General features: G+C 49.7%; 1 protein-coding gene across 6 annotated transcripts in view; it reads left to right on the top strand.

Annotated features, from left to right (window-relative positions):
• Positions 1-23,889, top strand: part of DGKG (diacylglycerol kinase gamma) — a 211,202-nt gene that overhangs the window by 82,229 nt on the left and 105,084 nt on the right. For 4 of the 6 annotated variants that reach the window (XM_027586641.2, XM_027586644.2, XM_027586643.2 and 1 more), the window contains 10 exons: positions 529-646; positions 2,173-2,261; positions 5,315-5,431; positions 6,423-6,515; positions 8,030-8,089; positions 10,681-10,760; positions 11,903-11,977; positions 14,543-14,628; positions 18,817-18,906; positions 20,978-21,138. In XM_027586641.2, coding sequence (XP_027442442.1) covers positions 529-646; positions 2,173-2,261; positions 5,315-5,431; positions 6,423-6,515; positions 8,030-8,089; positions 10,681-10,760; positions 11,903-11,977; positions 14,543-14,628; positions 18,817-18,906; positions 20,978-21,138 — 969 coding nt within the window. The remainder of the gene's footprint in view (positions 1-528; positions 647-2,172; positions 2,262-5,314; positions 5,432-6,422; positions 6,516-8,029; positions 8,090-10,680; positions 10,761-11,902; positions 11,978-14,542; positions 14,629-18,816; positions 18,907-20,977; positions 21,139-23,889) is intronic. The other 2 variants (XM_027586646.2, XM_027586645.2) reach the window with 2 other exon arrangements.

The raw sequence follows: 23,889 nt of genomic DNA, 5'->3' as shown, positions 1-23,889 counted from the left end.
TCCCTCTCCTTCTGCCTTTCCCTCTGCCCCTGACCCCTGCTCATGCTCTGTCTCTCTCAAATAAATAAATCTTTAAAAAAATTATTTCTTGTACTCACTTCAGCAGAACGTATACTTAAAAAAATTATTTCTTTAGATAGACCCAAGAAGGAGAATTTTTAAGTCAAAAGTTATAAACATTTAAAGGATAATGATGGACAGATGGATGGATAGATAGAAGATAGATAACGAGTTTCTGACTTACCCTTCCGCCAGCCACATAGGAGAGGTCTTATTTTATCCCATACATACGTTCCCACTCAGATATCCCTGATTTTTCATATTTGCTAATTCTACAAGCAAAGGACTTTGTTTTGATTTGCACTTCTTTTAAAAGAACCCCTAAAACAGTTAAATAAATGACTATCTTGTCTTCCATTATATGAGAAGAGTCTTTTTAGAAAAAAGAGAAACCTCCAGGAGACGCCCCCTGGCGTCTGTTAGCACGGGGCTGCCCGCTCAGCATCTCCTTCCCTCGTATACCTGCAGGGCTCCAAGGGGGACGGGAGGCATGCCTGGACCATGAAGCACTTCAAGAAGCCCACCTACTGCAACTTCTGCCACATCATGCTGATGGGCGTTCGGAAGCAAGGACTGTGCTGTGTTTGTGAGTCAACTTCCTTCAAACCCCTTGCCCCAGGAACGGCCCTGCTCTGCACATACTGGAGCCATTCTTAGAGACAGTCCAGGGCTTGCTGCTTCCTAGCTTGAGGAACCCACAGCAGGGAATAAAGCAAAAGCTCTATGCCCTATTTTTGTGTTGCCCACGTCAAATGAACAAACGCTGTCCTGTTGTTGGAATCCTACCAAGGGCCACTGAGCCCTAGGAAAAAAAAAGGTTAACATTCACACAAAATTTTAAAACATCTCACACTAATTTTAGTTGGGTTTGGCTAGCGAATGTTTATTTTGCTGAAGCTGGGGGGTTATTATTAATAAACTCTAAAACTCTATGTGTAAACACAATGGAAATTACCACTCTCCCTTTGTTTCTCTTTATAATCCATTTAGTAAAGTCAGACAGGAGAGGGCGAAAGAAACATCAGTGAGAAAGGAGGGAAGGAGACCAGAAAGGAGAACCAGAGAAGGATGGAGGGGTGATGTAGGAAGGAGAGTGAAGATAGGAGTTGTGGGGGGAAGGAGGAGAGACTACAGCACAAAGGCTTTATAGGGCCCAGGGCCTGTGGAGCAGAGTCTCACCAGCCACCTTACCACAGAGGCAGCAAATGCTCCGCCTGGAGCCACCAGAGCCTGGTGAGCTGCTGTGCAGGAGAGCCCCTGGGTGCGGATCAGGCCGTCGAACTGTTTCATCCGAGCATGCACACGTGAGCTAGGCAGCAAGTAACATGGCCACAGAAGTCACCTTAGCAGAGCTGGGCCCTGGTCTACCAAGAGCCAGCACCAGTGGGCGAGTGAAGGGGCCACCTGTTCTTCCAGCACCCAGTCACATCCAGCTCTCACACTCTTCTTAAAGAAGAACCCAGTCTCATTCCTAGTGGGTTCCAGGCCTGTGGGCCTCTGCTGTTGGCGTAGAAATAAGAAGTGGTAACCACCACAATAATATTTTATGGGATAGCTATTCTGACACAGACACATAGTGCTTTGTACAAACTATCTCATCTAATGCTGTGAAAGCCTTTTAAAGAGAAAGGCCATTTTATCCCAATTTTATACAAAACCCTGAATTTCAGAGACGTGAAGAAAGTTACCCACAATTATGTATGCGGTGACCAAGGGCAGAGCCAGAATTCAGGCCCAGGCCTGCCTAATTCCAAAGTGAGGAACACCCCTGGTCTTTCCGTTTCCTCCCCAGAATGCATGGCATTGGCATACTGTGCAGGCGGACTCCTCCCATTCCCCTTAAGCAGAACGTGCCTTTCTGGGGGATGTTTTCTTCCTGTGCTCACGCTCCGCAGTGGAAGGCGGATGTGGTGGGGTAGAGGGTACAGAAGCATGTCTGGGAGAGAACTGTGGACTCTCTTCTCACTGGGCAATTCCCATTTGGAAAGCCAGCTCCGTGTGTCGCTTGCCTCTGACCAGCCCCCCAGAGGGAGGCACGGGTCTCTGTTGGATTGGGCGGGGGATGGCTGGACCTTCCTAGGTAGCCAATTTCCTTTTTTTTTTTTTTTCCAGACTGCAAGTACACTGTCCATGAACGCTGTGTATCTAAAAACATTCCTGGATGTGTCAAAACGTACTCAAAAACCAAAAGGGGCGGTGAGGTTAGTGATCCCTATTGCCTTGTTCTACTGCATGCTGCATCCCAGGCAACATATCCATCACCACAGACTCCTGGGCAGGAAGCTTTTTCAAGCCCCTTCTCTGCCACAGGGACCACCCTTAAATCATCCTGTTCATCCATCAATCCATCAGCATCTCCCCGGTGCCCACCGTGTGCCAAGCACTGTGCTAGGGGGTACCCAGGTTACAAGATGGTCCCCAGCTTTGTCCAGAACTGTGTGGTCTTGTGGGAGAGAGACAGACATGTAAGCAAAGTATAAACAAGTGAGATGTATGATCACAGTAGGGCTATGTGGGACAGACAGTGGAGACACCAAGGAGGCCTGGGAAGGTTCCACAGAGGAAGTGCCATCTGAGTTGTGTCTTGAACCCAAATCGGGAGGACTTCACAACGCATCAAGGAAGAACAAGGCACCGCAGGCAGAAGAAGCCTTGAGTGCAAGGCATGGAGACAAGGCATAGTCTAGGATCTGTACTTAGTTTGGTGTGACTGGGACAGAGGATGCTTCGAGGGAAGTGACAGGAGATGTGCCCCAGAAGTGGTAGGTCCAGCCTGGGGAAGTTCTCGAGAGGCCAGCTGAGGAGTCCGAAAGGTGCCTCCCCCACCACAAAAGTGTCTCTGAAGAGCTGTAAGCACAGGAAGAGACGCAAAGAGATGGTTGGGTTTGCAAATTAGGTTAACCGCTCTGACCGTGGGGCAGGAAGGAGATCAGAGGGGGGAACAGAGCTCCTCCGACAGTTTAGGCGAGAGGCAGTGCCACACTGAGGGCCTGCCTGGGGTGGGGTCTGCACTCCCTGAGCTCAGTACGCACTGACTGTGCAGCAGCCCAGCCGTGGCGGTGTCTGTGCTGAGGGCCCCCCGACCATGCCGGCTGTTGCGTATTTTGATTGCCCCCTGGCTAAGGTAGAGAAGATGAAGAGAGAGTTTGAGACATAATTTGGAGGTAGCACCACCAGGACTTGGTGATGCGGACGTAGGGGATGGGAGTGAGGAAGAGGTGAGGAATGGCTCCCCGGTTTTGAACTTGGCCATTGGGTGGTGCCATTCACAGAGTCTGGAAATAGACTCTCCTTAAAACAAGCAGGGGAAGGGCACTCAGTTCATTCAACCTGAGTCAGGAGGTGATTAGCGGCAGGAAGTGGCATCCGGCCTCGCACAGGACTCCCGAGAGAGAAGGGAGCCTCCAGGACACGCGTGCATGCCTCATGAGACGCCACATGGTCTCCTGTCCACTCCTGCACCACGCCCATACACACCTTTTTTCATGTCCATACTTTTCACCAGGACACACCACGTACCTCCTGGGCTCAGGCCCTAAGCCGACCCCCTGGCCACTTGAACACATGCCACAGAGGGAGGCCGCTGATGGGCCAGCCAGGCACATTCTCAACCTTCTTAGTCTCCAGGGGCAACCCAGGTCCTTCACCATCTCTTCGGATCCCAGAAGACGATGGAGAAGGCAATGTGGTGGTGAGACACAGCCATGGACTTGGAGTCAGAAGACCTGGCCATGAGTCCCTACTAGGCCACTTATCAGCCTTGGAACCTAGGGCCGGTCACTTAACCTCTCTGATGCCTCATGTTTTCACTCTGCAAAATGAAGACAACCAGAATCTCAGAGCAAATTCAGTGCGACCATATAGGTGACAAATTGATCAGCAAACAGGATATTTTATACCTGGGGGGGATGTACAGCAGAAGGTGAGGAGCTACAAAATAAACATGACGCGTCTTCCAGAGCAACAATTTTACCAAAAACCTTAAGGGGGGGAGGACATAGTAACTTAATAAGTAATTTTAAAGCTTTTATTTAATACACATAAGGATGGTATGGTGCAAATATTCCATGTGTTTTTAATATTGTGTTTGTAGTTGGCCCTTCAGGCTGTGCCCTCCCTGTGCCACCCCTGTAGAGGCCATATCCTCTCTATTCTGCTGCTGGGAGTGGCCCTGGCAGAAAATTTTGAAATGCTCGGTAGAAATCCTGGACGGAGCTACCTGAGGGCCCAGACTCCCAGAAGTTGGTGTCATGGGGCACTTTGGCTTCACTTACATATATACACGTACGCGGACTTTCCCACCTGCTTCCTAAGTTCCTGGGTTGCACTGCTGGCATTTCCTGGTCAGGGAGCAGGTACAACCAGCTCTCGAGGAAACAGATAATGCAAGCCGCTGACTGCTGAACCACACAAACGTCTTTGTACTTTTTCCTTTAACTTCCTTCTAGAGTGTTTCTCAACCTTAGCTGCACATTATAATTATGCAGGGTGCTTTAAAATAAACTAATGACGAGTCCTGTCTCCGGAGACTCTGATTTATCTGGTCTGGAGTGAGGGCTGGGCATTAGGACTTCTAGAAACTCTCAGGCAGTTCTTATGGGCTGAGAGCCACTGGCCTATAGAAGACAGAAGGGCAAAGGGAGTTATTCCTCAGCAGGCACCTCTAAAGGGCCAGAACTGTGCCAGAGAGCCTCTTCCATGTGTGCTATCTTTAAGTCCTCCCAGAAAACCCAGAGGTGGGGCTTATCACGCCAATTTCTACAGATGAGGGACCTGAGACTCAGAGAGGTCCAGGAACTGGCCCCAGGTCACCCGTCTGCGAAGTGGAAGGTCAGTGACTCCAACCAGCTCTGTCAGCGGCCCAAGCCCTCTAGTGCTTGCCTGCATCGCGCTGCCTTCCAGAAGAGGGCGCACACAAGCATACCGTTCTGCAAAGGAGTTCTGCAAGACAGATGGACTGCCAGACAAGATGCTCCTCAGAGGCTTGCCTGCCAGGGTGAATGAGCTATTCAAAGTGCAGGCCAAGTGGTTTTTCATCGACTTTGATTAGCACGATGATGGTTAGGCAGGGAGGGACGGAGTCCATGCAATTCAGCCAAGCAGCCCCGTGCCCACTAAGTAAAACCCGCTGAACGGAGTGCAACCCCTCTGCCCTCCCCAACCCCGTGCTCCTCTCAGGCCCTTCTCCTCAGGCCCCGGGCCCCAGGATGTGGCTCTGCAGCCTTCCCTGCTATCCTTCCCTTCCCTCCTGCAGGTGATGCAGCACGCGTGGGTGGAAGGGAACTCTTCCGTCAAGTGTGACCGGTGCCACAAAAGTATCAAGTGCTACCAGAGCGTCACCGCGCGGCACTGCGTGTGGTGCCGGATGACGGTGGGTCGGCGTGCAGGGTGGCCCTGTTTCTCTTCGGTGTGTTCTTGCTCAAGCTGCTGCCAGGGAGCAGCAGACGTCCTGCCAAGAGGGCATGAGCAGAGCTAGGGGAGCAAGACTGGGAGGCCCAGAGCCCCAGTTCCAGGCTCTAAGTCTAACAGTGCCGCCAGCGCCTCTCCCTGGGGAAAGGGCGACTCCAGAACCAGGGGAGCGAGAGCTGCTGAAGGAGAAGCGGGCCAGTCCACTGCCTGTGTGGCCAGGCAGCCGTGAGCAGCCACCAGACCATTAATTAACTCACCCAGGTGTCATCTGCGGCCAGGGGCGCAGAGTAGGTGTACAGTTAGACACGAGAGCTCCTGCTCCTCAAGGCATTGCAGAAGGCACACCCCTTTCAGCAGCCTCACTCCACAGCGGAGGTCCACGTCCCCTCCAGACACCTGATGCTGCCCGTGCTGCCTGCCAAAGCCAGCTCTGTGTCCTTGTCTTGTCCCCCTGACCAGGTATCAGCCTCAAAAAGGATGTGTCTCCACATCAGACTGTAGATCTCTTAAAATGCACAGGTTGAGTCTTGGGTTTTACTTCCAGCCTCTTGCAAGTTTGTTCAACAAGATCTGCTTCCTTACAGAGTCTCAGAGCCTAGGGAGCAAATGTCCAAGGGGGTTTCTGGAATCCACATGGCAGTGCCACGCTGAAGGGTCCCAGGCCTGCCCATGACCATTTCACTCCAGCAGTCGTGGAGGGCACTCGGTCTCCTTTCTCTGCCTGCAGCCAACGTGGCACCCCGACCACACCACACAACACCCATGCGCACACACGTGCACATGCACATCCACAAACACATACACACGCTAATGCAGCTATACTACCAAAGCCAGCAGTGCATAAGGATTTGGGGGAGCATTGCATAGCTGTCTCCCCAGCAAACCTCTGAACCCTCACACCTGGCATTGCCTCGGTCAGTTTCACTCACTCTCTTCTTCATTCTTCCCTCCAGTTTCACCGAAAATGTGAATTATCAACGTTGTGTGATGGTGGGGAACTCAGAGACCATATTTTGCTGCCCACTTCAATATGCCCTGTGACCCGGGTAAGTGTTGTTGCCCTGCCAGGGCTCTGGGTTCTGTGGGTTCATGGCTCAGATGCAGGCAACATTCAGACGGTCACATCCCTCTGAGGGCTGCCGCACAACTCCTAAGGTTTGTGTTTTTGCTACACGTTTGAAAGGGCAGTGCGGCACTCATCAGATTGTGAGAGAAAACTCCTCTGAGGGGGGCTCACTGCTGGCCTTCTAGAATGCTCCACATGGCCCATCAAGGAAAGCACATACATTCTAAGCACCTTGCCAGCAGAGCACAGCTGCAGGAATTTCTGTCACCACCTGCACACGTGGCCAGGCCTCCCTTGTCCCTGTCAGCCTGTCTCTGTTGTCTAAACATGAACCTCTCCCTCCCTTGAGGACTCCCACTTAGGTGTTCCAACCCTGTTTGGAGATGAAAACAGGAAAATTAAAGTCCCTTTGTCTCCATCTGAAACTTTCTGTCTCTTGTGTTGGAGAGTCCTCTTTTTGACCAAATACCAAACAACTGAACTGTCCCCTTCTGTCTTCAAGATGTTGCCAAGGCCCCCTGATCCCTCCTATCTCACACTTGACTTGACCAGCTACTCTTTTTCATGAAAAAACTGAAGGAAAAACACCACTTTGGAAAACCAAAGTGGCAGTACCTACTGGGTTAGAAATACACTAACTCTGTGACCCAACACGTCCTCCTTTGTATCTGCCTGAGAAATATGAGCACTTACTTCACCAAAGGACGTGCACAAGGATATTCATACCGGTTTTGTTCATAACAGTCAAAAACTAGAAACCAGCTAAATAAATGACCGCTGACAGCAGTGGTGTAAGGCATATCCGTGGAATGGAATACTGCATTGCAGTGGGAGAGAGCCATGCTTAGCTGTGAAAGGATGCACAGTCTCAAAGATACAATGCTGAACAAAAGAGGCTAGACTCAAAGAAGAAAAAAAAAGACTCCCTATGATTTCATTTATGAAATTCAAATGCCAGGAGTTACGTTTGAAGAGACCGTAGTTAAAAGGGCATACATGTACATAGAAATTCATCAAGCTGGAGATTGAGATTTGAGCATTTTACCATATTATGCAAGATAAACCTCAATAAAAAATAATAAACACAGAAGAAAACAAACAAAACTAAGAAAAATGACTTACTCAGCATCACATCGTTTAGATAGTGCTGAACAGAGAAGCCAGATCTAAGCCCATGCTTCCCAGAACTCAGGCTTCTAAATCAACAAACTAGATTTCTGGCAGTTTCAGTGTTTCTTCTCCCTAGGTCTGTTCCAATGTCTCCAAGTTAAAGTCAGAGCAAAGAATGACAGAGGCTTGGGGAGTCCTAGAGAAACCCATAGGGGAGCATGTCTTTTTTTGAGGTCCACAGACCATTTTGAAAAACTCCTCCCCACTCTATATTGGTTTTATATTCTCTTTCTTTATATTAACTATTTGTTTTTCTTCTGATTTCTCTTTTTTTTTTTTAACTAGGGCATTTTTTAAAAAATATATTTGTCTTTCTTGTCACAGGACAGGCAAGGTGGGAAGTCTGATGGCGGTGTGTCGGCCAAGGATGAACTTGTAATGCAGGTACCTCAGCAAGCCCCAAGTCCAGTCTCTCGTTCTAAGTGTGTCCAAGGCTGCCTGTGGGGAGGACAGGGTTTGGGTTCTAGAGAAATAGATCTCAACATTTGCTTTCTCATCTGATCAATTACAGAATTACATCACACAGGAGGGACAATTTATTTCCACCTTCTGAAATTATCTTTGCCCACCACACTGTTGGCAAATGGTGAAAAGGGAGATTGGCTGATTCCATTGCTGGTCAAATTAACTTTTATCACCTTTTTAGGAACAAGTTATGTAAAACTTACTGAAAATATACAATGGGTTTTCCAAGACTGTCAAGCTGTTTCTAGAATGTGATCTGCCAAAACAAAGTTAATTGTTTTGGCAGATCCAAAAGTTCTTCTTTAACCTTAAATATATACTTAAGAATTTTTTAAAAAGAGTTATTTACTTATTTGAGCGAAAGACAGAGACAGAGAGAGCACAAGCAGGGGGAGGGGAAGAGGAAGAGGGAGAGGGACAAACAGACTCTCCACCAAGCAAGGAGCCTGATGCAGGACTCCACTTGAGGCCCAGTCCCAGGACCCTGAGATCATGGTCTGAGCCAAAGTCAGACTGAGCCAACTAAGCCACCCAGGTGTCCCTTAGGTCATTTTTTACTTGGGTTCACCAAGTAAGAGTATTAGAAAAGGAAATAGTGGGTCTTAAAATTAGTGTGTCTTGAAAATTAAAACATAAACAGTAATGATGGAGAAACCATAGTAGTATGGGATAGCTCTAGACACTTTGAAAGGCAGAAAGTCAGGTGGAGCAGACACACACACACACACACAAATATACACAATGAATATATACCAGTTGTTTACAGCTTGCCTCCATCTGGTTATCCTGCATCTGTTTTGATTGGGAGTGCCCATGCCGTACGGATCGTTAAATATTTTGAATATCATCCCCGGAGATAGGGCGGGAATTTCTGGCAGTCACACCGGGCAGATGAGAAAATTCTTAAAAAATCATAAAGAATGCTGCTGTCCATTTCAAACAACATGTTAGCTCAAATTTTAGCTTGAGATCTGGGAAGGTAGGCATCACACATTGAATACGGAATACAGCTACACCTCCATATCAGTCTGTCCTTCAGCTGGATCCACAAGTGTTTATTAAGTGCCCACTTCCTGATCTGGTGTCATGGGGTGCTTGGGAGGAGGGTTATACGCACACCTGCCCTGCTCCTGAGGCATTTAGAATCCAGTTGACATTTTGAGACATTTACCTAAGAACACATGAAACAAAACCCACATGAATGGACAACAAAAGGAACCCAGAAGATATTCCATGCTTCAAGTGCAGTGGTTTTGGTTGCAGTGATCAAGGAAAGCTTCATAGAGGAAATAGCTCTTGAGTTGGGCCCTGAGAATGAGAAGTTCTTTTTAAGAGGTTGAAAAGAAGGAAGTGGGCTCTTAAGGGCATCAAGGAGGAGAAGAAACCAGTGTGAGCAGGCCCCCAGGGTGGGAAGGCAGGAGACACACTCACTGGAGAGTCAGAGCCAGGCTTGACTGGGACCGCCGCTGAGGGCTTTAGCATTTAAGAGGCAACAGGAGATTGGGGCTGTGCTAAAATGCCATGGATGCCACGTTAAGAGACTTGGATTTTATCCTCTGGGCAATGAGGTGTCATTAAAGGTTTCTGAGCAGAAGTGGCATGACTGATGTCCCAGGAAGGAACTGCATACAGGCCTTACCTGAGGTGGGAAAGGCCTGAGCAGTGTGGGTACCATGGCGACTGCCAGAGATTAAGGGACATTCAAGGAAATAATTGGCAGGATGGGGTCTTCCCTAGATGACTAGCCAACTGATAATAGTATGTTTAAGAGAAGCAGTGAGCCGGGAGAGAGGACCGGTTTTGTGGGGACAGAAGATAGGTCAGGTTCAGGCATGTGAGTTTGCAGTGACGGTGAGATGTCTGGTTAAAAGTATCCATTGGACAGTGAGAAATATGGAACCAGGGCTCAAGAGAAAAACTAGGGCTGGAAATATGGATTTGGAAGATGCTGGTGGAAGTGATGGTTAACTTCACGAGTGTTATTTGGTTGATGTGTATGACCAGAAGACCATAACTTCTAAAATTATATTCAGTTGTATCCCTCACAAAGTATAATCTTGTGCTTCTAGGGGATGCCTGGCTGGCTCAGTGGGTGGAGCGTGTGACTCTTGATCTCAGGGGTTGTGAGTTCAAGCCGCACACTGGGCATCGAGCTTACTTAAAAAAATAAATTAAAAAATATATCTATAATCTTGTGCTTATAGCCACAATATCACACCATTGTTGAATGATTTAAAGCTATGGTGCCATTGCTGCATCTCTGATCCCAGCCTCAGACTCCTGTCAACATTAACACTGCTTAGGAGCACTCAAGTCAAAGACACTTTGCTGCTTAACCCCTGAGAAAATTCAGCCAGTGGACAAAGACCTACCTCCCAGCCCCCTCTCCTCCATGCCGGGAACTGCTTCCCGTCCACCTTTTCTGGAAGCCATCTTAGCGTCAACTCTCATCTCATTCATTCTCGTGGCTGATGAAAGAGAGCTAATTTCTTTTTCTTTTACCTTTGAAGTACAAGATCATCCCTACCCCGGGTACCCACCCCCTGCTGGTCTTGGTGAACCCCAAGAGTGGAGGGAGACAAGGAGAAAGGTATGTTCTATTCTTTTTCAAAATGGAGAGGCTGAGACAAGTTCACTCGAGTTTTTTCTTCCCCCTCAACAGGGCAGACTGCAGAGACGGGCAGACCTGGGTTCCCATCCCAGCCCTACCCTCGACCACTTTATGACCTGGATCAACCAACTGCTTAACATCCCTGTGCTCTGGTTTCCTCCACTCCTCTCATAGCTCCGTTGTGAGGATTAAAGTAGACACATGCTTAGCCTCCAGCCCATCACGTGAACCATTATCATGGCTCCCAAGGTCGGACCAGGTTCTGAGACGCCTGTTTCCTTCCCAGCCTCGCAGGTCCTTTCTTGATTTAAGAGGAGTGGCAGCACTCACCTGATTGGGACCTCATGGGCTGTCCAACTCCTAAGAAATGAGTTCCTTCCTTCCTCAGTGAAGGAAATGCCCAGTCTCCTGGAAGCACTAAGGGAATGGGAGGAGAGAGGGAAAATGGGTGAACCAGCTCTGCCTCCCCACCCTGTTCAGCTCAGGGTAATGGACAGATGATGCAGTGATCTGGAATCCAGGTTTACAAAACTAGTAAGTGGGGTTAAAGTGAGAACTATGAGAATCCCTGCCCCCTAGTCCAGGGGGCAGGCCACCCCTCCTGAACTGACCTGATTAGTCTCAAGCTGGAGCCTTGACACCAAGCCTAGAGGTGGTCACTGCCCCTGGCTTCCCCTCCCCAGCCCCACCCCCTGCATTGCCTCCTGATCCCAGAATTTTGGGGGACTTTCCATAGAGCGTTCCTTGTTACCTTTGTGTAGTCCACAAAGAGCAGAATTGTACTACCTAGAACATAAGGAGCGTTTGGGAGGAGGACAAAGCTTTAGGAGAATAGAAGTGTTATTCATCCGCAAAGGAGGAGAGTCCTGGGGTTGAATGCTACAGTCTTAGATGGTGGGGAGGCCCTGAGCCAGGGCGTGAGGGTGTGAATGAAGCCAACTGGACCTGAGACTTCAGGGTCTGCAGGGCCTTGTGCAGTCTTCTCTCCTCTTGGGTTTAAATGGACCCAGATTCCCGCCACCAGTGGGCTCCAGAGGTGTTTGCCCTACTGTGACTTCTCACGATGACATTCTCCCTCTCTGTCTCTCTTTCTCTCCCTCTTTCTTTTTTTTTTTCCATAGAATTCTTCGGAAATTCCACTATCTGCTCAACCCCAAACAAGTTTTCAACCTGGACAATGGGGGGCCTACTCCAGGGTATGGAGAAACGATCGTTACTTATCTCTCCTCCTCCCCCTTTCATCTGAAGAAGATACCTTTCTTTGATCACCCTCCTTGTCTCTTTCATCTATGGACTTATCCTTCCTGCCCTTTTAATCTTTTTTTGTCTTCATTTCCTCACCTCTACACTTACTTGCTCCTGGAGTTGCTCAGGAACACTCCTTGTGGCTAGCTCTGGGAAGAAGCCTCCTGTGTGCCTCACCGGGGAAAAAGTTGGTGTTTTTGTAAAAGAGAAAAAGCACACATGCCATTCGTTGGATTCACAGGAAGAGCGGGCTGGTAAATTATGTGAGCCTGTTAGCCGGTGTCTTCATACTGAGTCATCAGGGAGGAGGAAAGAGTTTTCCTAGCGCAGTCAGCAGTTTGGAAATCTATACAGCTGACTCAGAGTTCTGTTGCGCGTGCTGTTGGGGAGCATTTTAGGATCGAGGCAATTGGTTATTCAATGAAATCACTTTCCCCCCTCCCCCAGGATTATCCAATTTAGAGGTTGTTGAGCTGCCCCTGGCCCTTCTCCCTGCCGGGTGCCTATTGGCTGTTTCACTGCCCATTAGAGCGGGAGAGTAAGGAGACAGGCAGGCCCTCTTTGGTCGGACTGCCCATCTGGTGGGAGGGGCTGGGCCCACTGGGAGCGCTAATGTGATGGCTGCAGGTCCCTGTAATCAGAGGCCGCTTCAGCATCGGGGCTGGAAGGCACCCAGACTGGGCTTCTTACCAGACCGAGCTGGTGCGCTAGGGACATCTGCTGGCCAGCCCGAGCCTGTGGGTCTCCAGGCCAGCTTTTCAGATCTGTGCACCCTGGGCTGGGCTTCCCGGCACACAGCTGCTTTGCCCAGCCTCCTAACCTGCGTCTCTAGGCTCAGTTCAGCAAGACCCTCAGCGGGTGGGGGCGGAGGACAGGGCTGCAGGAGGGACTATAAAAAGGCACCATGTGCCAGTCTTCCATGTGCCAGTCTTCCAACGGCTTCCAAAGCCGTTATTTCTATGGCTGTGATGGTGCAAGACCCAGTTAAAAGGAGAAAGAAATGTGAGTGCAAGTCCAGCACCTCTGCCATGACTTACATGTAAAACTGATTTCTAAACAGAGCCCACCGGTGCTGCTGTGGGTGTCATCACTGTCACTGTCACCGTGATCGTAACTGCTGCCCCATCATGACCTGTGACTGAAAGGCAGCCTGCAAGTACCTTTACCAGCCCCCTCTCTTTCGGGGCATTGTGATACCTGAATACAGTACTCTGGCTTAACCTCATTCATCCTAAGTTGTTTCTGTCTCGCATGACAAGCCTGGGGGATATTCCAGGACTGCTGTGCCCTGAGGATCTTTGCTGTGTCTGTCTAGCCGAAATGAAAGGGGCCTCTATTCAGAATTCACTTCCTAGAGGAGAGCAGAGTTGTGCAAGAGTCGGGGAGGGGAGGAAATGTTGCTTTGCCCACATACGCATCAGTGACTCAGAAAGCCCCAGGGGTCTTCTCAGACCACCAGGCTGGACAGCAGGGAACCCCTGAGCTTCAGCTTCCCGTGGATGTTGGCACGTCACATCTGTTCTGAAGCAGAGATTTTTTGTCCCTTTTTGTGCCAGAAACCCATTTGGCAGCTTGATGAAGCCAATGGACCTCTTCTCAGAATTTTTCTTAATGTGTAAAATGAAATCTATAGGATCACCAGGGAAACGAATTATATTGAAAAGACAGTTATCAAAATATTAAAAACAAAAATACTGGGATATGGGAATATATGTGATTTACTAACACATTTTTGATATGATCCAGAGGCAGGTCTAGTAACTACTGTTAATTAAAAACAGTGATGAGCATAAGTGATAGCATGGGGCAGCTACCACAACTGTAATAGAACATAAAAATACCTGAATTTGACTTCTAACAAAGTCATAGGTATTGTTCACGCCTGTGATTTGTTGCCAGCTTCCATAATTGGAGAGGCTAAATCTCAGAGCTTAGGGAAGATAAGAAAGTAATTTTCTCCTCCCAGGTTCATGGCCCTCTGGATTGTATCTACAGATCCCTTAGAGATTTGTGGGCCCCTGGTTAAGAGCCCTGCTCTAAAGGGGGAAGGCCCCAGAGGGGAGATGGTGCTCCCTCCGCTTGGGTCTGGACCCACAGGACAGTGGGATGAAGATCCAGCTAGTTCACTGCATCTGACTTAAAGGAGAGCTTGGGAGGACAGAGGAAGCAGGAGAGCCAGAGAAGAGTCAGTATGCTGGGGGTTGGTTGTATCGGTGCCCAAAGAAGCAAACTATGGCCTCCTCTGCACAAATCGTAGCGAATTTCTAGAAAACCATTTTCTGTTTGTGTTGAATGTTGAGTTGGATTCTCCTTCTACAAGCACGGCCCCCAGGATTCTTCCCTATACTTCAGTGGCACTGAAGTTCTGGTTTCAGAACACTAAGTGACCCTTTCAACCCCAAAAGGAGTCAGGGCTGTAGCATACTCCCAGGGAATAGGGGAGACTCTGACTCAAGCAGTGTCGAATGTCAGCCACAGCCTAGTAAATAAGACCATTTTGGCCTTTTACTTCCCAGACTGAACTTTTTCCGTGATACTCCAGACTTCCGTGTTCTAGCCTGCGGAGGAGATGGGACAGTTGGCTGGATTTTGGATTGCATTGGTAAGAATGGGCTGGGAGGGGCTTTAGAGTTTATTTATAATAAGTATATTGAAAGTCAGAGGAAGGCAATCAACAGGAAAGGGAAATGGAGCCATGTCTTGTTCATCCTTAGTTCCACTCTTGGAGCATTGCTTAACTACCTAGCTACTTTGGGAGGAAAAGAGAAATGGAAGGATTCCCACAGGTACAGATGTAACTGTTTAGTTTCAAGCCTTGCCTCATGGGCAGCTGTCACGGCCAGGGTTTGGGCAGGGGCGGCACAGACCAGTCTGGGGAACTGTGAGGGGGAGAGGGCAGGACTAGGAGTCCAGCCAGACCTGGGGTGGTGCGTAAAGGCCGGAGAATTAGGCATAGGTGTGTACGTAGCCTGGGGCGAATCACCTTGCGATGAGCACCTGAGCCTGAGTCCAGAAAGCACACCTAGAAAGTGCAGATCAGTACAAGCAAAGGAAGGTCACACTGTTCTGTGTCCAGTATGCTTAGATCAGAAGGGAAGTAGGGAGGGCCCAGGCTGGGAATCAGGAGGCCTGGGTTTCAGTCCAGCTCTGCCTGGATCTGCAGGTCCTTGGACATCTCATCCCCCATAAATGATGGAGACTAACTCTGGAATTGTGTGTCATTCCTCCCATAAATACTGCATGCCCACCTCCATGTGCGAGCTCTCCTCCAGGCCCTGGAGATGCAACAGTGAACAAATGCATAGAAATCCCGCCCTCCTGGAGCTTCCTTTCTAGGGGGAGGAGACAGGCAATCAACCAAAAAACAAGGGAAACATACAGCAATGTTGGAAGGTGATAAAAATACAGCAGGGAAGGGGCAAGGTAGGCAGGGTCAGGGGTGGTCTAAGTCTAAGACCCAAGTGTTTAGGGAAGACCTCACAGAGCAGATGACTTTTGCATGGAGACCTGGAGGAGAGGTGCGCCGTGAGGATACTTGAGGAAAGAGCAGTTCCGGCAGAAGGAACCGCAAATACAAAGGCCCTGAGGTAGGAGCAGGCCAGGCTGCTGAAGGCAGCAGGAGGGCTGCAGAGTGTGCTCGGAGCAGGGTGCATGAGGGGAGAGGGACAGACAATGAAGCAGAGATAGCACAGAGTCAGGTCACTAGGATATGCGGGACAGTAGACAGAACATGGCTTTCATACAGGAAAGGTCCCAAGATGCTGCATGGTTTGGAGCAGAGGAAGGACCTGACAGATCATGAGAAAAGGGCAGCAGCAGGGAGACCGGTCAGGACGCTCCTGCAGTAATCCGAGTAACAGGTGACCAAGGCTTGGACAACAGGAGACACAGAGGAGGTGGTGAGGAGGTGTCAGCTTCTGGATATTGTTTGAAGGTGGAGGCAACAGGATGCGAGGAAGATAGGCCTCAGGGATGGGCATGGGCAGACCCTGACCAGGGCAGGGAAGGCTGCGCCTGTGGGGGGTCATAAGCAGCCTCCCAGGAGGGGTGGGACCACACCCAGCACACCTGCCACCTTCTGCTCCTCACAGGCACTCCGGTTTCCATGGACACAGCCCTGCCAAGCAGCCACCCACGCTCTCCTCTCACCTCCAGCTCGGGAGTTGTTTGTGGGAGGCGGGGAGGCATCCTCTGGGAGCCCAGGGAGGAAAAGCTGATCAGCAGAGGCTGGGTGGCTGCAGGCCTGGGAGCTGCTTGCATGCTTCCCTCTCCATCACGAAGGAGGATGTCGGCTTTGGTGGTTTTATAAAATTCATCTGCAGAGAACACGGGGGGAAGGAGATGCCCAAAATTGAAAGAATAAAGGTCATATGACAGATTGGTGGCCTGACGAGAGAAAACAGTGGTGAAAGGAATAACTGCATAATGTTCATTCGCTCATTCAAGAATATTAAAGCACTTATTCAGTGCCTTCTGCCACCCCATTTTGGTCCCCCCCACTGATCTGTTTATGCTCTACAACCAGAGCGGTCTTTCCTAAATGTCAGTGGGTTTGTGATGTACGTAAAACACATCAGTGGCTTCCCATTATTCTTAGGATAAAGACAAAAGCTTTTTAAATGACCTACAAGGTCCTGGTGCTCTAGTAGCTGCCCACCCTTCCAGCCCTACTTTGTACCTCCATTCCTCTCCCTCTAAACTCCAGCTACCCAGTCCCTCTCTCAGACCCTTGAATATACCAGTCTCCCTTCTACCACAGGGCCTTTGCCCAAGTGCTTCCTCCAGTCTGGTATGCTCCCTGGCCATTCCTTGGTCAACTTCTACTTCAGCTCTCAGCCCCAAAGTGCGGCTTCCTCAGAGGAGCCTTCCCTGACACCCAGCCTCAGTCACCTTATTATATGATCACACTTCTTCCCTTTCCAGTATGAATTTGAAATTATGCATCATTTGTATGAAGACTTTATTAATATCTGTCTCTCCCTCTCGATTGTAAGCACCATGAGAGCCTGTGTCATGGCACTTTGACCCACTGTTAGAGCCACAGTACCTAACACAGCACCTGACACATAGTAGGCCCTCAGTAAATGTGTGCAGAGATACTGTGATGAATGAGACATATTTCCCCCAGGGAGGTTACAGTGCATACAGAGAACAGACTAGTAGTCGATTACAAGAAACACTGGAGAGGCACCTGGCCTAGACTAGGGCAACCAGGGAGGGCCTCCCAGAGGCAGCTTCTAAACAAACAAAGAGCTTATGACTTTAAGGCACTGAAAATACTTCAGCATGGTTGACCCATCGAGCAGGAGGAGGCTAGAGCAGAGGACAGAGCCTGGTGCCATGCTGGAGATGGTGGGCACCATGACAGAGGGAAAGGGACCATCTGCCCTGGAGGGGTGAAGAGCCACTAGGGGAAACAGACTGGGGAAGTAAAGAGGAGGCAGTGGCTTCAGTACCGGGGCGGGGGGGGGGAGGTGAGGAATCATGTACCTGAGCTCAGGCATCGCCATAGAAATAGCGAGAAGAGACTGCTGAGAGATCTATTACGGAAACAGCGCATGGAAACCGCTGTGTGAATGGATGTCGGGTGAGGGACAGGGACAAACCAAGGATGACATCCAGGCTTCTAGCCTCAACAACAGGAAGATGGTTGACCTGTTGAGATGGAGCCCACGGAAGGAGCAGACATAAGGCAAAGGGAGCAGCAGGTACAGGGCAGGGAAGCAGAAATGCAGACCACGTGTTCAGGAACAATGACAGAGCCCATCGCTTTGCTCTGTCCCCTGCCACTTGTGGCACGAGCCAGACAACCTGGGGCACCTGTGAACTCCCCCTTTTGCGAGGGCAGCCCTAGCATTCGCCCCACTTCCTGATTCCCGTCCCCTTGCGCACTCCTCAGTCAACCTCACCCACATCCCGGCACCGCGCCTGTTGCAGCTTATGTCAGTGGCGCCCCCTGGACCCCAGTGGGTGCGTAAACGTGTCCCACCTTCCTCAGTGCCACCAATATGTTGCTGCTGTGGGTCTGCAGCCCCGTGAAACCACGCATGTTCTGCTGTGCTTTCTCCAGCGGTTCAGTCTGATGCTTCCTCACAAGCCGCGTGGCAGAGCACCTTGGGAACTGTGGATTTGCGAGTCTGGGAGGTGGGGGAAGTGGCGAACTTGTACCTGTGTGCCAAATAACACCTTGAGGTTTTGTTTGTTAGATACAGTATTATTTTTAAGCTTTTAACCTGAATGACATTAGATGAGACAGCGCCAGTTTCCCAAATGCCCCATGATTCCCTGATTTCTCAGACCCTGTGCACCTGCCTAGCCCCTGAAGCAAGGAGGAGCCTGGACTTAGGACCACAGAGATCTGGGTTTGGATCGTGACTCCAGACTTACTTTCCCCCTCTGAACCTCACTTCCATCATCTATGAGGAGAATAATAGTACCCCGCAGAGTTGCTGTGAGGGACAGATGGAGAAGGTGTTAATTACGATTACAAACTAATGTTTTCGAGGTGTACGCTGTCACCTCAAAGGAAAGAATTTGGATGAAATGAGGCTAAGCAGGTGCAAGTTACAGGGAGGCCGAGTTAGCTCAGTATGAAAGAATCCTTTGTAACGGTTCACACACTGCAGAAGGAAGAGACAGCTTTAGGAAGTAGTGTGCTCTCCATTATGGGAGCTCTGCAAACAAAGATGCTATGGAGGGCTTTTAAGCATCAGATCAGGGATAATTAAATAACCCACAGGTTCCGTAATCTGGTGGCGTATGGTTTTCTCTTCTTCTGCATGGATTGCAGATAAGGCGAACTTCGCAAAGCATCCGCCGGTGGCTGTCCTGCCTCTTGGAACAGGAAATGACCTGGCCCGCTGTCTCCGCTGGGGAGGAGGTGAGTCTGCCTGCCAGTGGCATGTCCCCGGGGACAAGCACTCCAATCTCCAGGGATGCTCTGCAGGGCTAGGCTGAACTTCCCTTCTAAGAATTCCATTCCACAGAGTCCTACCTACTGTATGACCATTCCTCTGCCCTCCCAAGTTTTGCTGAGACCTCTGTTCACCCCTCAGTCTATTTACTGTGATCCTGAAACTTTCAGCCTAGAGCCTGCCCACCCCAGCAGAACATAGTCAGCTTTAGGGTAGGCTCCTCTATGTCCCCCACAATGTTCACTCTAGTAAGGGCTCACTCAGGTGTTTCCTGAATAAAATTCCCTCCTCTCCAAATTACTGCTCTTCTCCTGAATTAGGACTCAGAATGCAAACTGAAAAGCTATGTTGCCAGCTACTCAGGGCATCCAGATCATCATAGGCCCCCATGGTCATTGGCCCTCATTTTGCAATCCGCCTGTGGGGGATCTCAAAGTGGTGACCAGCTCACGGGACAAGGGGCAGGAGCTGAGGAGAACTCTGCAAACTGCAGCCACCCCCATGGGGCTGGGAATGCTCCAGAACGCAGAGGAGGTCAGGACAGCACATGGAAGGGGCAGAGCAGTCTGGCAGGCAGAACTGGGATGGGCTTCCAGATGGCTGATCGATTCGGCGAGGATTCAAGACCAGCTCAGGCAGTGGTCAGTGTTCAGAGCTGGGTGCATGCCTGGTGGCAGGAGCACAGGAAGCAGAAGCCAGCCCCAGAAGGAAGTTGGCAGGAACAGATGTCCTCAGCCCCACCCTGAGGCTAGGGAAGAGCCCTCTGTTCAAGAGGAACAAGCAGAATGTGGTCCCATGCTGTGTGCATCCAGGCAGCCTAGCTAGGCGCAGATTTCACGCAGGAAGCCCAGCCCTATGCTCCCAGAGAGCCTCCAGGCCCTCAGCTACCTAGTTGCCACCATTGCTATCTTGTGAGGCGTCCCTAAGGAGCTGACCAAACTAACAACTTGAAAATACTTTTCAGGGTTGCGCTAAAGGTAAGCAGGAACGTGGGAGTGTTATCTGAAAGAAAAGACTGTCTCTCCAACTAACCTCTCATGACTTACAATTCACTTTCTATACTGCTTTTCTATTGCTGCATAACAAATGATCACAAATGTAGAGGCTTAAAACGTCTCACAGTCCTGTCGGTCAGGAGGCCTGGAACAGCATGACTCGGTTCTCTGCTCTGGGCCTCACAGCCTGAAATGAGGGTGTTGGACAGACTGTGCTCTTCTCTAGAGTCTCCGGAGGGAGAATCTACTTCAAAGCTCATTCACGTTGTTGGCAGAAGTGAGTCCTTTGTGGTTATAGGACTGACGTCCCTGTTTCCTTGCTGGTTATCAGCTGGGACCACTATTAAATCCTTGAGGCTTCCTTTTTCCTTGACAAATGGATCCCTCCATCTTCAAAGCCAGCCACGGAGAATCTCCCTCTCAATGAGAGCTTTGAATCAGTTTCTTAAGGAAAAGCCCAGTCCTTTCTAAGGACTCAGCCAATTAGGTCACAACCACTCAGATAATCTCCCTTGCTTAAAGTCAACTGTGCCATATCGTATAGCTAATCATGACGAGGACTGTCCTATCTTATTTGTAAGTCCTGGGAATTGCAGAGTATATACTACTAGGGGGGTGGGGCAGGGATAGGGGAGACCATTCTAAAATTCTGCCTACCACACTGTCCATCTCCGACATGACCAGTCCTGGAACAGATCCTTTGTTCTCCCGTGCGCAGCTTCCCATCTCCCCAGCCCACCAATTCTCTAGGGCTTGCTGTGGCTACATAGGCCTGCCCACCTTTGGCCAGCCCCACCCCTTTGCCTTCCAAATCTCCCCAGCTGCTTTGCCTTCCAAATCTCCGCAGCTTCTTTCTGATTACACCCTGTTGTCCTCTCCTTCTCCATGGCTCAGGGAACCTAAGTGTCTCTGGCCCCCAGACACACTGGGGAGTCTCCTGGTCACAGATGCCCACAGAGTTCCCTGCCCTGATATCTGCCTGTACATCAGCAACAACTTAGCCTTTCTGCCCTGGGATCAAATGTACTGCCGTGCTCCACAGGTTATGAAGGGGGCAGCTTGACAAAAATCCTGAAGGACATCGAGCAGAGCCCCTTGGTGATGCTAGACCGCTGGCATCTGGAAGTTATCCCCAGAGAGGAGGTGGAGAATGGGGACCAGGTCCCGTACAACATCATGAACAACTATTTCTCCATTGGTGTGGTGAGTTGGTCAAGGGTTGCCTTTCAGCATGGAAGAGAAACGTCTGGGTGGGCAGAAAGGTTCTGGTCCCCCATCATCCCTCTCTGAGTCCCTACTCTTCATCTCTCCCAGCTACCCCAGTCTTGACTTGGGTCCAAGCATCCTTGCGTGTGGCCTGGGTATGGCCACCCTGAATGTACCAAACTCCCACCCTAGATTATGGAGGAAATTCCTTCCCCTATAATTGTAACTAACACAAGAAAATAAGAACTTTTTTTAAAAAACAGATTTACCCTTTGGATAATTTGAAACAGGTTAAAAGAAGTAACACCAAGAAATAACCAAGAGGTGGAGTCAGGAGAAGACTCTCATGTGAGCTTCTAGCGTTGAGAATTCTGATCCTTCAAGGAGAACCATGTGGTCCCAAGTTGGCTTAGCTAACTTAGCTGTCCAAGTTCCTTCTCTCCTGTTCTCTCCCCTCATCTCAACTGTATTCCCTATAGTCCAGGTGCTCATAAATCTCTGGGGGCGTCTCCTCCCAGCTGACCCCTCCCTCAGGTGAGCTCCATGCTCCTCCTTGGTGCTTCCACAGCCTTCTGTGTTCACCCTGTCAGTGTACCCTCTGCATTCGAGTGAAGGGATTGGTTTACTGTGCTCATTTCACACACTCCCATTGCACACACATGCACACACACACACACCCAACACATACCTCTAACACATACCTCCTACACACACACACACACACACACACACACACACACACACACCCAGAGCACAAGAACAGCACCACATTCCTCTTTCTTCCTCCAGCGCCCAGCACATCTAGCACAACTCAGTTTTACTGAACTCAGCTTCCGGTCCAATGAGGACAGAGGTGGACCCTGCTTTCCAAACTGTTGAGGATGGAATCAGGGAGAAAAGAGATCCATCCATTGCACAGTTAGAGCTGGGGTTCTACAACAAAGATACTAGCATTTATTGAGCACCTACTGTGTGCTCTCCACTATGCTATGCCTTATGTATCACAGTCCTCATCGCAGTCTTGCAGGTATCGCTGTCCCCACAGGCCCCATTTTGCAGATGGGGCCTGGGGTCTGTCACTAGTCAAGTGAGGGCCAGGAACTGACACAAGCACGCTGTGCCTTACAGGCTTTCCTGTTACCCTGTCTTTGGAATTAATGCCGCCCAGTTTCAGATGCATAGGAATCTCTCTAAACCAACCATCCATGCCCAGATTGTGGGGTAGCTGCTCTTGTCAACCATCCTCACCTGTGCCTCTTTTGAGAACTTTGGTGGCTTAAAAAGAAAAAGGAAACAGAAGGGAAAATGATAGATAGCTTAGGGGAAGAGCAGGTTTAAGGAAAGGGTTTTAAATAAGACTAGAAGGGTGCCCGGGTGGCTCAGTTGGGTGAGCATCCGACTCTGGGTTTCAGCTCAGGTCATGATCTCAGGGTCGTGAGATCAAGCCCCACGTCAGCTCCGCACTGAGTGTGGAGTCTGCTTGGGATTCTTTCCCTCTTCCTCCTCCTCTGCTCCTCCCCACTGCGCATGTTCTCTCATTCTCTCTTGCAAATAAATAAAATAAATAAGTAAATACAATCTTTAATAAGAAGACTAGAAGAAGAACCATGGAAGAGGAAAGGATGTTTTAAAATACCGTGTATTTACAGAATTTAAAATTTACCATACTTATAGGTATTTTCCTGATTCTTATGACTACATTGAAGGGCAGTATTCTCTCCATTTTGTAGATAAGAAAACAAAGCGTCAGATGAAGGGATTTGCTATCATTTTCTGGCTCCTAAGCCAGCACTGTTTTTCTATTACTACAACAGAAGACAGAGGCATCGCTGGACCGGCAGTCAGGGTCTGAGGGGATGGCAGATTGGACTGGCAGCGTATTCAGGGTCCCTGTGCCCCGATCTGGTTTATCTCCCCAGCTCACCTGGCCTCACTTAGGGGAGATGCCTCTCCCTAGGTCTCTTCGAGCTGCCCTCTCCAGTGACCTAAGCAGACCCCTCCTTCCTCTTCTTGTTGGCTCAAAGGCTCCTGTCCCTTTTGGACCGCCCTTCAGGCCCTGCTTCCCCCAACAGGAACACACAGCCCTCAGCTACTGCCAATGGGACGTGACCAACAGGTCTGGCGTTCAGGAGACTTCTAGAGCATGGGCTTCCCATCATGGCAATTTCACAAAAACCTGTGTCCTTTTTTTTAGAGTAACCAGAGTATAGCTTGCTAACATGTATTGAGTTCCTGCTGCACATGAGGCCCAGGTGGCCTATTGGTAGGCATAGTCATTATCCTTTCGTATTCTTTTTTTTTTTTAAGATTTTATTTATTTATTTGAGAGAGAGAGAGAGAATGAGAGAGAGCACGAGAGGGAAGAGGGTCAGAGGGAAAAGCAGACTCCCTGCTGAGCAGGGAGCCCAATGTGGGACTCGATCCCAGGACTCCAGGATCATGACCTGAGCCGAAGGCGGTCGCTTAACCAACTGAGCCACCCAGGTGCCCTATCCTTTTGTATTCTGTAAGAAGGAACTCTAGCTTAGAACAATACAGAGTGGTGGAGCCGAGAACCACTAGTGTTGACCTCCAGAACTCCCTGAGCTGTGGACCAGGAGCTATACAGCCTCTGCACAGCCCCCACACAGCCCCCTCCATCTTCAAATGCTTTCCTTCACTGGGGTGGGGGGGTGGCGGGCAGGGAGTCTCAATATTTAGTGTTTGATGGCTCACTGGTGCCTTTTGTCAGAGATGCAAATTCCACCC

The sequence above is a fragment of the Zalophus californianus genome, chromosome 1 (genome assembly GCF_009762305.2).
Source record: "Zalophus californianus isolate mZalCal1 chromosome 1, mZalCal1.pri.v2, whole genome shotgun sequence".
Taxonomy (NCBI): Eukaryota; Metazoa; Chordata; class Mammalia; order Carnivora; family Otariidae; genus Zalophus; species Zalophus californianus.
Note: the sequence above shows the minus strand (reverse complement) of the source record. Positions and strands in the feature narration are given on the sequence as shown.